This window comes from Homalodisca vitripennis, chromosome 7 (assembly GCF_021130785.1).
Source record: "Homalodisca vitripennis isolate AUS2020 chromosome 7, UT_GWSS_2.1, whole genome shotgun sequence".
In the NCBI taxonomy this organism is placed as follows: Eukaryota; Metazoa; Arthropoda; class Insecta; order Hemiptera; family Cicadellidae; genus Homalodisca; species Homalodisca vitripennis.
This window is the reverse complement of record NC_060213.1, coordinates 121,890,980-121,907,259: the sequence shown is the minus strand read 5'-3', so window position 1 is coordinate 121,907,259 and position 16,280 is coordinate 121,890,980. Positions and strand designations below refer to the sequence as shown.

The window sequence follows — 16,280 nt, the reverse complement described above, 5'->3', positions numbered from 1 at the left end:
ATACTTTAAAATTCTAAACCTTTCAATACATTGAAAATCATATAAAGCTAATTTATTTTTACAGTTAGGTTTTTGTACATATAAAAAGATTAAAGGGATTGGGTTGTTGGAAAGTCGTAGAGCGCAAAGTATTAAGGAGTATTAAAGAGCTTGTTATATCAAGCCGATACACCCAAGAAAACAGAGCATACGTTGGTACCGGAAGACGAATAGGCAAGGATTAGTGTAATGCAGAGGAGGGAACCTCGCGACTTGGTTCGTGGGATCATCGGGCGACACTACCGAGCGGTAGTGTAGAAACAGATAATTAGGGCTCCATAGCTACAACGTGAATAAAATTGTATTATTGGGCCAAAAACAAAATTTAATCAATATACAGATTCTACTCCTATTATTAAATTCTTAGATTTTTAAGTTCCACGCTCCGCCAGGCCCAAAGCTTCCTCCCAGTTGCTCCCCTCAAACAACAAAGCCGTGTCGTCGGCGTAAAAGAACGCCCGGTTCCCGACAAAATTGACTTTATCTAGGTTATTTACAAAAGTGAGAAACAGGAGATGACCCCACATACTTCCCTGCAAAACCCCATAATCAGTTTTCATTTTAGAACTATTCTGGTAAAATATCCTAACTGGATAGCGATCAGTTAGGTGCTTTGCAACCATTTCAGAGCCTTTTTTTTTTTTTTTTTTTTTTTTTTTTTAATTTTTAATCAATGAAGCTGTAACATTATCAATGTCAGGAGGCAAGCCGTCCTTCATACCCGTAACAACACGGCCTCAGGAAAACTTTGTTTCCTTTTTAATTTATTTTCATACGTCTTTGCCGGATGTTATTGTACTGACAGTAGTTTGGATACACGATTGTGAAATAAGTTTGTTTTTAATTAGTGGGTATAACCAGTATTCAAACTGTAATGACAGCTACAGATCAGGTGGAGTGATTGTTTATGTGAGTGAGCGATATGAGACCATACGATCAGGCGCTGCTATGCAATCAGCTGACGCTCTCAAGGTCACTGTTGACATTGAGTCTGTTGGGCTTTCTGTTGCGGTCGTAGCGGTTTAAAGGCTGCATTCCCATTCCATTGCGTCTTTCTTGAACGAATTAAATATCTTATTGTCTGAATCCAAACATCGGAATTTAGTTGTTACCGGGGATATGAATTTATGCTATGGTCACGCTCGTCGACAAGTATTTAGCGATTATGTCAAGTAATGGCCTTGAGCAACTGATTGACTCACCCACAGAGGAAATAACTGTTTATATCATATATCTTTAGAACTAGAGATCAATGCAGCTTTTAATAGCATGTTTTAACTTCTTTCAGACAAGACCATAATGCGGTAGTTTTTAATATGTAATATCCTAATATGTCACTTTGTCTTCTGAATTTAAAAATAAATTAGAGGTGGCCACACACTGGGAAATATAAGCGTTCACTAAATTAGGTTACTAATGTTAAACCGTGTAACTATGCCTTTTCCTAAATTAGAAGTTTACAAAAGTATTTATACATATTAGAAATTTACAAAAGTATTTATACATATTTAGCTCCTAGGCTCTATAACACATTATGTTTCGCAGCGTCTTCCTCGAAAACATTGGGCACGCTCTTACGCAAGCTGACATGCTGGGGGTTTTTACAATTAATTGTTGACATAGAGCAACTCATATATTAGAAACTTTGTTAGACTGTTAATAAATGTATTTTGCTGAATCTTTTGTTTAATCTGTATGTACTTGGTTACACATTAACAATGCACTTTACGTTAACTTACAAAAAACTGACATTTGAAACATTGAGCGCCAAAATAAACCGTCATTTTAATATTGAATAACGAAAGAAAAGAGGTATTGTATTTGTTTGACTGGTATTTTTGTGCATTCTAAGAATCGAATGGTTTCTACTATGTTTTATGTACTTTCAATAACACCTTCTTATAACTATTGGTGGCTTGATTTCTTAAATGGAACGTAAAATTATCATAGTGCGATTCTACAAAGAGACAAAATGATTCATAAATCTTTGTCCTTTATTTTTACAGAACATAGGACGCTGTATAAAATGTAGGTAGACTTCAATGTTACCAATATGTAATAAAAAAGAAGTATCTGTCTTAGATGAGAAAATAAACAAAGAACGGAAGAAATCTTGTTCATACGTCTAGAAACCTTTAGACCCCGGGCACGATACGAGCGTCGAGCGCCGAGCGTCAGAGCGGCACCGCTCTGCCAACTCTTTGCAATCGGGCCCCAAATGTTGTCGTGCAAATGTGAAGAGGGGTTGTCACGATAAACTTGAGCGGTGAGCGACAGTGAGCGGCGCCGCTTAGCGTCGAAGACACCGCAAGCCCTGCCCGATTACTTTTTGTACGACGCTCAACGCTCAGATGAGTCATGCTTCTTTCCACGGTTTCAGTCTATTCAAGATGGCAGAGGAGCAAGAACCACGTGAGCCTCCGGCAAAACTTAAGAAAAAGGACATTGTTGCTTTGAAGAAGCTTAGTGATACTCAATTAACCGATTCTTTTCTTCTCCAGTCTGCCCTTCAGTCTATTTAGAATAAAATCAAACGTCGGTACGCTCATCCGAATGTACTGGAAAAAACGTGTTAATTTTCTTTCAACTGTTTGATTAGATGGTGGTACTCTCCATAAACCCTTCTTCTCCTGTTAATTGGATGAACTCCCCATCGTTTTATCCCACGCTTGCAACCCCGAACTACACGCCTTTTCAACATTGAATTTTCCGGTAACAACAGAAGATGTACTAGGTCCTCACTCGAAGGCATATTGCAACACACTCGCGCCGCTTGTATCGTGACCACCCTCACCGCTCTGGTGACGCTCGACGCTCAACGCTCACCGCTTATTCTTGGGGCCTTAGGGCGCTCCTACACTGGAGCCGGTCCGCTCAGTCAGGTACGACCAACCCGGTTCCGATCAGACAGATCAGATTTGACCCTCCTACACTGCAGCCGGTATTTCAACCCGACAGAGGCAGAGAGATGAGAAACTCAGTACTCTGTCAGCTCTCAAGAAGTGCGGATCGTGGCTTTAACACTTTGAAGTTTGTTTAAGTTTTGTTGTTGATTATTGTTTGAATTTTACAATGGACGAGGATTTAGCGGATTTTTTGTTGTTAGACAGGAATTTATTATTAAATTCAAACACGAGACAGTTTTGGGTACATGAGTTTAATGAAGATCACACCCAAAGTGAGTTTTATGTGACCTGTTTACCCTTACGTGATCATGCTGACAAATTCAAGAAATACTATCGAATGACTGTTGAAACATATGACTACATACTGTCCCACATCAAGGGAGATTTACAGAAATGGTCCAACTTTAGAACTTGTATAGAACCTGCCGAAAAGCTATCGATTCTCTTGAGGGTAAGTAAATAAACATAGTATTCAGGATTGAAAACATTTTTATTTTATCAAAATATAATTGTAAAATAATGTAAAATAAATATAACCCATGGAATCTAATGACTCTTAATGTTATTTGTATAACTAAGATTATAATGTATAATCTTAATGTTAATCTATTACAATACAATTTGAGCGCATGTATCAAATATTGTCTAACGTGAAGAGAATTATAATAATTAAATCTAATTGTAAAAATGTATGTAATAAATGAGAATAAAAGTTGTTACACCTATCAACAGGGTATATAAGTAAATACTAGCTAACAAACGGTCAAACATTTTTAAGCAAAAGCTTAAACAATACTTATGTAAAAAAGAGAACTAATCATTAATGTTTCATCTGTTAATGTTTGTACTTAGAGATTCTCGAAGGTATTGGTGTAGGGAGGCGTCTGTATTTGGTCATTAGGGGTAGGCCAGGTTTCAGTATGTGGTGTGTAGTAGGCCTTGAAGTTGATGCATAGGGATTATTTAAGTTGTATCCTCCAAAATTCCCTGATTGTGGACTAGAAAGAGGAGTATTTACGGATTGGTATGGCCTGTTGCATCTTTCTTCTGCTTCGAGCTCAGCGATGACGCTATTGAAGATTGAAGCTTTCAATTTCATTTTTCGAAGGTATGGTAGCTTCTTCAGTGCAGGCAGCAAACTTTTAAAAAACGATAAGTCTTCATCCTCTTCCTCCATTGAGCTGGATTTTTGGACAGCAAACCGAGCTTCCAGTAGCTGGACTTTCCTTTTTTCCAAATTAAGAGCCTCGTTTTGTATTGTCGATCCTCGCTTTCTCTTTTGCCGAGGACGCTGAAACTCGTTGTTCACTGGAGTAGGACTAGGTGTGGACGTGTTATCGGATCGTTGAGCTCGTTCTACATTTGGTGACTCATCAGGTTCGTCGATATTTAGAGTAGACGTCTCATCATGTTCTGTTAAATCGGCATAATCCTCAGATTCTAGAAGAGTGTTGACAGGCGTATCAGAGACAGGGAGATTTCCAGTTGTCACTCGTGGCTTCATTACAGGCAATAAGAAAGTTAAAGATTCAAAGTAGGTCCATGTTGGTTTTGCTCCGGAACCAGATTTGTTTTCTTTTACTTTCTTCCTGAACGTATCTCTCAAGTGCTCCCACGTCTTCCGTGCTTCGTCTCCTGAAATAATAATTTCCAGTTTGAAACTATAACTTAGACCAGCAATGCAATAAAAAAATACAATCTATCTGGCACAGTTAGTAGCGTATTCCTTGTAAAGTTATATTTTAATACAATCACAACTTATATAAAAAAATTAGCAGATAGTAGGTCTTTAGTTTTGAAAAATAGGTTTTAAAACAAGTGAAGTTAATATTTATTCCTAATTTTAATCGATTTTTTGAGGTTGTATTATTGTTTTCAGGTATCTATCAACAGGCATGTCCTTTGAAGCATTGAGCGAAACATTTCGCATGAGCAACTACACCGTCGGAAAAAATAGTCGAGGAAGTTTGTGATTGCATGTGGGAACAGCTTGCCCCAGTCCACTTACCAGTGCCTAATAAACAAAGATTTCTTGAAATTGCAGCAGAATTTAAGGAGAAATGGAACTTTCCCAACTGTGTAGGTTGTATAGACGGAAAAACACGTGAGAATAAAATCTCCTGGGAAAAGCGGTACAATGTTTTTGAACTATAAGAAATTTTTTTTCAGTTAACCTTCATGCAGTAGCCGACGCCAAGTGTAAATTCATATTCATAGATGTTGGAGCGTACGGAAAGCAAAGCGACGGGGGAGTTTTCGAAAGCATCACCAATATCCAAGTTTTTTGAAAATTTCTCAGAACATTTGCCTGCTCCCTCACCGATAGATACCAGCAGTGAAACACTCATTCCATATGTTCTGGTAGGCGACGATGCCTATCCATTAAAATCATACATAATGAAGCCATTCGGCCAACGAAATTTGAGTGAAGAAGAGCGCATATTTAATTATCGATTGTCAAGGTGCAGACGTTGTGTCGAGTGTGCATTTGGCATTTTAACTTCAAAATGGAAATTGCTCAGCAAACCCATCGAAACAGAAGTAGGAAAGGCTGAGAAAATCATCAAATGTATGTGTCTTCTACAAAACATCATTATTGACAGAGATAATATTACCGTCAATCCAGGAGTTCTAGAAAAAGGTCTACAGGAATACGTACAACATCACCAAAGGCCTAATCTAGGTACTACTCGACGGTATAATAGAGCAACTACCGCTGCGAAGGATGTCAGAAATTTTTACAAAGAGTACTTCAATGGCCTAGGAAGTGTTCCGTGGCAAGATGAGATGGTCTTCAATGTTAACAAGTAAACATTAGTAGGCTTACTGAAAAAAAAGTTTAAAAAATAATTATGTTTGACAAACATTTGCTTCCAAGAACTGTTTTACCATTATTACATATTTTTAGATATTGATTTGTAGTTTTTTTATACATATTTAAATCGATTATAACAATTAAATTCAATGTTGTATTACAATGTTTCCTTTATTTATTTTGATCATTCTGACATTACTCCATCAACATATACTGCAGTGGTATATACACCATCCAGGCCCACCTTCGTGGATCCACAAATCACGCTGGGCACCCCTACCCCCATTTGTCCCTACATACAATGTACAGCACTGCTAAGGTAAGATCTTTATAATAATGCAAATTTTTCTTGTTTGAAATTTTAGAAAATATACCAAAAATCCTAATAGGTTTAAGAGAACGAATTCCGGAATTTTGTGAAGTTAACCAAATAACTGCGTTACCTTGTTTTTAAGGTATTTTAACTGAAATGACAAGTTGTCTACAGGATGTCACAAAAGAACTTGATAAGCTTTTTTTGCTCAAGAGCTCAAAGCTCAAGTTTTGCAATTTGAGAGCAATAATTATAACTTGTTACGTAGGTAAACGATAAAACGAAAATGTATGAGAACTGTACAGTACTTACCTTGGACATTCAGTTCCTTGGCTACTTCTTCCCATAACTTTGATCGGAAGTCCCGATTGTGATAAAACTTATCCCTTTGGTCCCATAATGTCGCTTTATCGCGCACTAACGAAATCAGTTTTTCCTCTGTCTACCATTGCACAATATCTATTCTAAAACTTGACTACAAATTAAATAAACAGGAATGACACGGTCCTACATCGACTCTCGACTGGCCCGACGACTCCGACACGGACGAAAAAAACAAACAGGTTTGGTTCTCGGCCGATCCGTCTTTAGCATCGCCCGACGCGTCCGTTTACCGGGACGGCCCGCCGGTGCCAGTGTAGGAGGGTACACTGCGCGTCTTGTGTTTGTTTACTTCAGACGCGAGCCGACCGAGCCGACCGTCAAATCGGGAGAAAAAAACGGGTCCAGTGTAGGAGCGCCCTTATTCTTGAACCGGTCTATCCCTGTAGAAGCAACTACAAACATTGCTAAAACTAGTACAGCGTCCTGCTCTCCTGATACTCCGGTCCGATCAATCTCATTGCGATAGCTGGGTTGGCAGAGATGGAGACGGTTTTGGGACTTGTGATTGATTGATTTAATAAGGATACTTTTATTTATTAATGTGAGTAATTAATTTTTTCCATATCTAGAAGTTTTATATCTTAATAATACTGGAAATGACACAGTAACACGTCTAAATAGTTTTTCGATGGAGCAAGCACTAGTAGTAAATAAACTATTTCTGAAGTAAATAAACTCGATTGGTTGTTTACCTTCACAAACCGTTATTTTCAAATTAAAGGGATAGGGCGTAAAGTATTTGTTCTGCTAGCTAGATTTGTTTTGCCACTGCTCAAACTAGCACACAACATGCGTACAATTGAATCGCAATATGGCATAGTAAGTATGTAGAAGAATTAAACAACCATCAAAAAGCAGAAGGTTTGAAAGTTACTACTTCATGCAATTAAATTAGTTCGAATTTTGTATAATCTTTTTATTATAAACATTGCCATAGGAACTATAACATTAATACGAATCACCATTATTACTATGTCAGAAGTTTGCTGGACAAATATTTAATGAATATCAATCAATACAACAATTTGACTTAAAAGATATTCGCGAGGCGAATCTCATTTAAAGTAATAAATAAGTGTACTATTGTACAAAGTTGTATGCAACTCTTCTGATGTGTTTGTTAAATATAGTTAATACACGTTAGTAATTTTAGTAGCCAAATTGGAAATAATGACCGTAATTCCAATACTTGTGGCTGTCATATGGTTCTTATATTATTATAATGATAATTACGTGTGACTCAATATACATAATAGCTTCCGCCAAACTGAGAACAAAAGTCGAGAGTCCAGTGTCAGTGCCGCGTCAGTTCCCCTCATTTGTAAAAACAAGTACAGTAAAGATGTCTTATTCTACCAGGTGAAGCCCTCTCTAACACTTAAACTGGGGACCAACGGCTTAAAGGTGACTTCCGAACCACCACCAATGGTCGGGCAGGCGGGCTGCTTTTAAGGACTGGATCTCTCAGCGGTCACCCATCCAAGCAGCAGCCACGCTCGACGTTGCTTGATCCAGTTATCTTGCGATAACCGTTGTACCCGCTACACAGCGCCATTGGCAGTAGTTTGGATACACGATTGTGAAATAAGTTTGTTTTAATGAGTGGGTATAACCAGTATTCAAACTGTAATGATAGCTTGAATACTTATTTGTAATCGTTTATAAACGGTGCAAAATTACTTCCTATCAAAAACGTTTAAAATACAGAATAAAATTGTACTTTAATCCAAAACTTTGTCGCAGGAAGTGTTTTCCTGGCCCAATAATAAAAAAGTTCCTAGCTTACTCCTTTTTTATGTTTTTAACGGTGTTCAATATAAGTTACATTATAAGTTTTAATTCGCTAAAATAAATTACAATAAATATGTAATTGTTAAAAATCCACCCAGTTAGAAGCACCAACTTATTCAGTTAATGACTGTAGAAATTAGAAATGTTATGTTCAGAAATAAATATATCGGCGCAGGTTTATTTAACATATGTTTGTTTAAAACAGTGCGGCTCATTCAAACTGCCCGCCTCAATCGATCGCCAGTTTTTGATAAAATCGGTGATCGCCAAGGTTCTGCTACCTGAACCTCTATCCATCTCTGCGCGCCTGATACTCAGTTACAGGTGAAACATTGAAACGCTGCCTTATCTTGGCTCAATTTCTATTGGTTAGTTAAATATTCATAACTCTGTTCTTGAATGGCTATATTTTTGTTATGGGCGGAGCTGGACTGGTTGTTTCTTGGACCGTTTGGGTGGACCCCGTAGTAAATAAACTATTTCTGAAGTAAATAAACTCGATTGGTTGTTTACCTTCACAACCGTTATTTTCAAATTAAAGGGATAGGGCGTAAAGTATTTGTTCTGCTAGCTAGACGCTTGCCACTGCTCAAACTAGCACACAACATGCGTACATTTGAATCGCAATATGGCATAGTAAGTATGTAGAAGAATTAAACAACCGTCAAAAAGCAGAAGGTTTGAAAGTTACAAACAAACTTTCATACAGCCTAAGTATCTATTTTATAGAAGCCGAATAATAAACGTGAAATTAGCAGTAAAAGCGCTGAGTGAAACCAAAAAAACTAGGTTTTTTATTAAGCAAAAACTATCCACCATTTGTTGGTTGTCAACCAACAATCAGTTTTATTAAGTCAAAGATCGATTTTTGACTACTTCATGCAATTAAATTAGTTCGATTTTTGTATAATCTTTTTATTATAAACATTGCCATAGGAACTATAACATTAATACGAATCACCTTTATTACCATGTCAGAAGTTTGCTGGACAAATATTTGATGAATATCAATACAACAATTTGACTTATAAGATATTCGTGAGGCGAATCTCTTTTAAAGTAATAAATAAGTGTACTATTGTACAAAGTTGTAAGCAACTCTTCTGATGTGTTTGTGTTAAATATAGTTAGTACACGTTAGTACTTTTATTAGCCAAATTGGAAATAATGACCTAAATCCAAATACTTGTGGCTCTCATATGGTTCTTATATTATTATAATGATAATTACGTGTGACTCAATATACATAATAGCTTCCGCCAAACTGAGAACAGAAGTCGAGAGTCCAGTGTCAGTGCCGCGCCAGTTCCCCTCATTTGTAAAAACAAGTACAGTAAAGATGTCTTATTCTACCACGTGGAGGTCTAAGAAGCCCTCTCTAACACAAACTGGGGACCAACGGCTTAAAGGTGACTTCCGAACCACCACCACCAATGATCGGGCAGGCGGGCTGCTTGCAAGGACTGGATCTCTCAGCGGTCACCCATCCAAGCAGCAGCCACGCTCGACGTTGCTTGATCCAGTTATCTTGCGATAACCGTTGTACCCGCTACACAGCGCCATTGGCAGTAGTTTGGATACACGTTTGTGAAATAAGTTTGTTTTAATTAGTGGGTATAACCAGTATTCAAACTGTAATGGTAGCTTGAATACTTATTTGTAATCGCTTATAAACGGTGCACAATGACTTCCTATCAAAAACGTATAAATTGCAGATTAAAATTGTACTTTAATCCAAAACTTGGCCGCAGGAAGTGTTTTCCTGGCCCAATAATAAAAAAGTTCCTAGCTTACTTCTTTTTTATGTTTTTTAAACGGTGTTCAAAATAAGTTAGATTATAAGTTTTAATTCAATAAAATAAATTACAATAAATATGTAATTGTTAAAAATCCACCCAGTTAGAAGCACCAACTTATTCAGTTAATGACTATAGAAATTAGAAATGTTATGTTCAGAAATATATATATCGGCGCAGGTTTATTTAACATATGTTTTGTTTTAAAACAGTGCAGCTCATTCAAACTGCCCGCCTCAATCGATCGCCAGTTATTTGTGATGGAATCAGTGATCGCCAAGGTTCTACTACCTGAACCTCTATCCATCTCTGCGCGCCTGATACTCAGTTACAGGTGAAACATTGAAACGCTGCCTTATCTTGCCTCATCTTGGCTCAATTTCTATTGGTTAGTTAAATATTCATAACTCTGTTCTTGAATGGCTATATTTTTGTTATGGGCGGAGCTGGGCCGGTTGTTTCTTGGACCGCTTGGGTGGACCCCGCGGAGGCCGACAAGCGGTCCAAGGGACAAGCGATCCTACTTTTCTATTGGAAAACAGAACGTACTAATGAGATGGCAGAATGGCGGTGGGGGGCGTGGTTTTACGCAACTTCCAAAGTAATACAAGCAAAGAGTATCAGGCGCACAGAGGTTGGCAAGAGAATTGGATGATGCTACCGTCACTGCTGTGTAGGGGAGAGAGCGATTATGACGTAACAGTGTCTGAAAATGTTAGTGATGAACGTGAGTCAAGTATTAGGAAAGCAGAGAATACCAATAACATTGGGGCAGAGTGATCATCGCTATCCTGCGTTGCGTACTACGTAGAAGGCGGTGTGAGCCCACCGTACTCACGGCGTATGCAGTGGATAATGCAATGACACTGCAGTCACAATTTAGTTATCTCTATACATAAGTTTGTTTTACTTCTTGATTACATATTATATCATACTATTGCAGTTAAAAACTGCACATAACCAATTAGCAGCCCAATTCTTTTAGTATAGATTGTTTTTTCTAAAGAAGATCGGTTTAGACTTTGTTGTTCCTACATGTGTGGTTTGGGTGAAAAACAGACTCGGTGGTGTCGCGCTCCATGCGGAGATCCCACGAGCTACGAAACTAAGTTGGCTGCTCGCTCTCCAATCTCTTTATTGCTCATCTTCCGGTCCCGACCTACGTTTTTGTTTCCTGCCACATCGGCTGATGACTCGATACACATAGTTTCCTAAATAGTCCTTAATATCTTGGGCACTTGTTTTCTAACAACCATTCCCTTTTGAAGTTCTTGATCAATATACGGTATATGTTCAACAAAACTATAATGTAAATTAATTTGTACGATTTTTTAATAGGAACCCAATTCAGGTTCAAGATGTTGAAGTTCACACTAAAAATACTTAATGGAAGCCCATTGTGTGGTATATGGTTTAAAACTGCTTTTCTCCACTGATACCTTTGGTATAATAAAAAATGAAAATTGTTACAAACACCGCTTTCAAAACAAATTTAAGATTTTGAAAGCATTTTAAAAACTAGAAAAAGACAGCCATACCATAAATTGTTTACTATAATTTGTTTTTCTAAAAGGATATACCTGACGGAACCGGGACCCCGAGACCTCTCTTATATGCTAAAACATCTTATTTCAAACTTCTACCACATTAAAGTAGACTATACATCTATATCACATTGGAATAATCGTTTACTGATAAGGTTGTATTTACCCATGTATTCGAGTAAAAGAAAAATATTTTGTATGTTATTTTTGGATTATGATAACAAAAACAGTTTTGTTTAAAATTTAAGCTTTCTCTCCCTCGTTAACTTATCATTATTCCTTAATTCTTATTCTGCATTGTGTGTATGTCTTTTGAAGAAAGACATACAAAGAAATCAGGAAGAACCTTACAAAATCGGTTATCAGTTATTATTTTGAGATTTTATAAACACTGTATGATATTACTCGTTCTGCATGTGAATACTGATAGGGATTTATTCTCATTAGACATGTCATGTATTTATTTATAAATCAACCAGCTGTTACACGCGGCCGTTGCCTACTTTGTCAAAGCACTTATGATGTTTGAATGTTGAATTTAGCTGCAATTCACAATCCTTTTATAGAAGTGTGTGGTATTTGACGCTGTCTCAAACTTGAGCCCTGGAGAGATCCAAAGAAAGTCGGCGACGAAGAAGCTCAAAACGAAGCTTTAACACCTTTACATCAACAGAGAAGACCCATACAAATAGATGAAGTGGTGTTCTCATTTTCTCATCATATGCACAACTGAGTGCAACTACGATGATCTGAAGCAAACTCAAACTCAAACTCAAATAAATTTTATTTTCAAAAACAAATTTCCAACACTTGTACATGTTAATGCATGAAAATTGACAGCACATAGAACAAAGTCTAGTGCGTGCTGTCCAGTTCAAATCTAGAATGTAACAAAGTATTAATAATAAAATAAGAAATGCTATATGTTAATGAAAAACACACATAGTGGAGCAACCGAGTTTTCTACACATAACGTAGATATGGTGGGAAGGGTTGATTAAATTTGTATTTTGAATTTCATTCCTGACTTTCCTGACTATCTTTGGATCCCTTCAGAGGAACGAGATACTAGGAGTCAAGCCTGAGACAGCGTCAGATAACAGAAGCTGCAATAAAAGAAAGGTGAACTGGAGCTAAATTTAACACTCAAATTCAATACATCTTTCCTACCACAGCTATGTAGAAAACTGTTTCTCCAAGTTCCGTTCAGTTCCGGTACTATTGTAGAGTTTTCACCGATCAAGAAATATATACTAACGGAAACCAACTTCGATCATACAGCGTCTTCTTTCGATCCTTTCAATTTTTTTCGATCTATGAATTCTTAAGGGCGACATTTTTATAGTTAGCCTCTTTTTTCCGATGAAGAAAATATATATCTTACAATGCGACTTAAAAGTTACTGCAACCTTATTTACAGTTACACTATTGGATTATGCTGTTGCACTTACAAAAAAAAATCGTCCCATTTGTTGGTTTTTGGAATCTAACTTAGATTAATTTCTAACACTGAAGTGATTTTGACGTTTTTCACTGATCAAGAAAAATTTATAAAGGAGAGTGTGCTCCCCTTGCTTTTCTTTTCGCTACAATAAAAATGGCATACACAATGTCAAGGGAGTTAACCATATTCGATTAGCTTATGTGCAAACATTCACTGCTTTGTACAATAAGGTAGTTTTTATAACAGTGTTTAAATAGTATTTTCATTGCATTACATGGTTTATTGATTATTGGGTCAATTAAAATTTAAAATTAGATAATAACTTCGTTTTTTTGCAAATCTGCATTATAGTAGGTACTGATTAAGCACTTTCTAAAACAGTTTAATTATTTTCTGAAATTTAAATATGAACAAATGTTTCTGCCTCTTTGAAGAAGTTCAGGTGAAAGTATTAACAGCTGTTAAGTATCAGTACACTTTGTATTACGTGCATAGCGCAGTCCTTCCGGAATCAATGTAAAATATTCCAAAATCTGCAACACTGTATAAATAAAAAACTAATTTAAATTAAAACAATTTAAATTTGACCGGATTGTAAATCTAAACCATTCTTGAATCCACCTGAAGACACACAAAAAATGTCATTAAAATTAGTTCATGCGCTTAGCAGGAGATCCAGTGACGCACAATATACGCACAAAAAGAATTATTATATATATATATATAATATATATATTATATAGAATTGTGCACCCAAGATTTTGCAAGATGTGGACCCACACGTACAAGTAAGGACTTCGGCCCGACCAGGCCTCTGTGCCGTCGGGCGTGCTAAACGAGCACCTACTGTATCTATCCTATATTTTAAAATAAAAGATGAAATGTTGTTTTGGACACAAATAAAACAGCTACATGTTTAAATTAAACGTGTATGGTTTTTAAATAATGGCACATTTAATTGAAGAAAATGCCGGACTGATCGGCTGGGAGAAACTGAACTAAATTCAACTCCGTATCCTGTTCAATGAGAACGCTCTACATCTTTTAGGAAAGCCTATGAATAAAATAAAAAGATCAACTAAGTACACGGATCCTTTCTTGAACCTTTCAAGAAACGTAAATTTCTTATAAGTATCATTCCTCAGCTAGACAAAACAGCATCATTCTGTTAATGTGCTCAAAGGCTTGTAATGCCTCTTACCCTCAATTTATAATCGTTCAAGACTATTATGTAGTTTACCCTTCGGGTCGCAAACGGACTCGCCATTCCGAAAATTACAACGCATGAGTCTTGTGTCAGCTGTTATAGTTAAATTTCAAAAGAAAATTAAAACAAAAACTGAACTATGACAAATTGTTCAAATACGAGTATACTTTCAGTTTAACTCAAGTTAAAATATAATTTAAATATATGTATTAAAGGAGAGGGGCGGTTACAACATCCAAACCCTCCTCCCCTGGGATACGCCTATTTACCTGATCACAAAGCACATTTACAACACAAAACTTCCCCATGAATGATTATTTATTTTGTAAGCTAGCCAGTTGGTTGTTATGAAACTGAAACGCTATGAATTTTAAGAAACAACATTTTAAACTATATAGTGCTTAATAGCACCTATGTTTAAACATTCAAAAGTGCTGGACTCCACCCTAAGCTATATCTTGCAATTTTGGTTATAAGAGATGGTGTACTCCTGGAATTGTATTAGGCCTACTCCTGGTGTCTTTCGTAACCAATCAATTGAGTATTTTGTATCAAAAAATACAATTTTATTGATACTAATACACTATATTTGCCAGCAATATTATAGCCTACCTACCGGCAAATACTAATTAATTTTTACAAAACCCATATTAAAGGTATACATATACTGCACGATTTATGTGGCGTTTATATATTGTTTATTAGTAAAATCACGCATACTTGAACTTACTAATACATATCGTAGAAAACTTTAAAATAAATACAATTTTTATTTTTTAAAGATGATGATGATCCCAGAGCGACATTCGAGCAGCTGGGCGGATGTGTAGTGTTGCTTATGTCTATTTCATCATTTTACGTGAAACAGCCCGTGGTCTAGTCTAGTGCAAGTAGCCTAAGCCATATTATGATTTATTTAAATTTGAACATTATTTTTCAGGATAGCATGAACTCATGGGCGACCAGCTCTCATTTATGTTATTACAACATCATACAACATTTTATGTTTTAGCATTACAAAATAGTAGTTAATTATCAAATAGGTAATTATCACTCGTGACGAATAAACATTATCATTTACTGGTAATAGTCTCTAAGCATGATAGAAAGAGTTTGTTTCCATTTGAATTTAGAATTTCTTTGGATCTCTTCAGACGAACGAGATTGTACTAGGAGTCAAGTCTGAGATAACAGATGCTGCAATTTAAAGGAAAGTGAACTGTAGTTATTTATCATTCTAATTGAATACACCCTTTCTACCACAGCTACGTTATGTTTAAAAAACTCGGTTGCTCCATATTCCCGTCCATATCCAATACTATTGCAGACAACGATCAAGTTCCATCATATGTTCCACATGTAGCAGGAACAAAGTGATTCCTATCGTAGAAGTGACAACACCAGTCTATAAACATTGTTTCATGTGTTACTTCAATTCCGTTAACATATTTTCCAATTGTTAACGAGTCACATAAACAAATAAATGTTCAGTGATTTTGTCTGAACCTTACAATTACTTAAGGTTATTTTAACAATTTATTATTTATTTGAGGTGTTTTGTACTCTAATTGTTTTCAACAGAAAACCAGTTATAATTTAAAATATTCATCGGTAGTTTTTAAATAAATACGTTATGATCTTAATTTTGTTTTTACAGAAAACAATCTTTAAAACATCCGTCATCTAAAATATACAACTAGAGTTGAGGCGTAATAGTTCAATTTATAAAGGATCAAGACAACGTACGGTATAGTAATGAAAACCGACTTTGATCATACAGCCCCATCTTTCGGCTCTTTTAATTTACTTTTGATCTAAGATACTTGAAGTGATATAGTTTGGCTATTTTTTCCGATGTAGAAAATATATAACTTACGTTCGACTTAAAAGTTACTTACTGCGGTTAAAAAGAGTCACGTCCGGTCTAATTTGTTTTACGGTTCCACAATTGAATTAATGCCGTTGAACTTACCAAGGAAATAGTCCTATATGTGCGACCAGCTCTTATGTAAATCGTTTCTTAACTTTGTGCAGAATCGAA

General features: G+C 36.3%; 1 protein-coding gene across 1 annotated transcript in view; it reads right to left on the bottom strand.

Moving 5' to 3' along the window:
• Positions 1 to 410: 410 nt before the first annotated feature.
• Positions 411 to 16,280, bottom strand: part of LOC124366870 — a 53,152-nt gene continuing 37,282 nt past the window's right edge. The window contains exons 11-13 of the mRNA XM_046823469.1: positions 6,386 to 6,515; positions 3,964 to 4,580; positions 411 to 572 (exon numbers count right to left, since the gene is read on the bottom strand). Coding sequence (XP_046679425.1) covers positions 411 to 572; positions 3,964 to 4,580; positions 6,386 to 6,515 — 909 coding nt within the window. The remainder of the gene's footprint in view (positions 573 to 3,963; positions 4,581 to 6,385; positions 6,516 to 16,280) is intronic.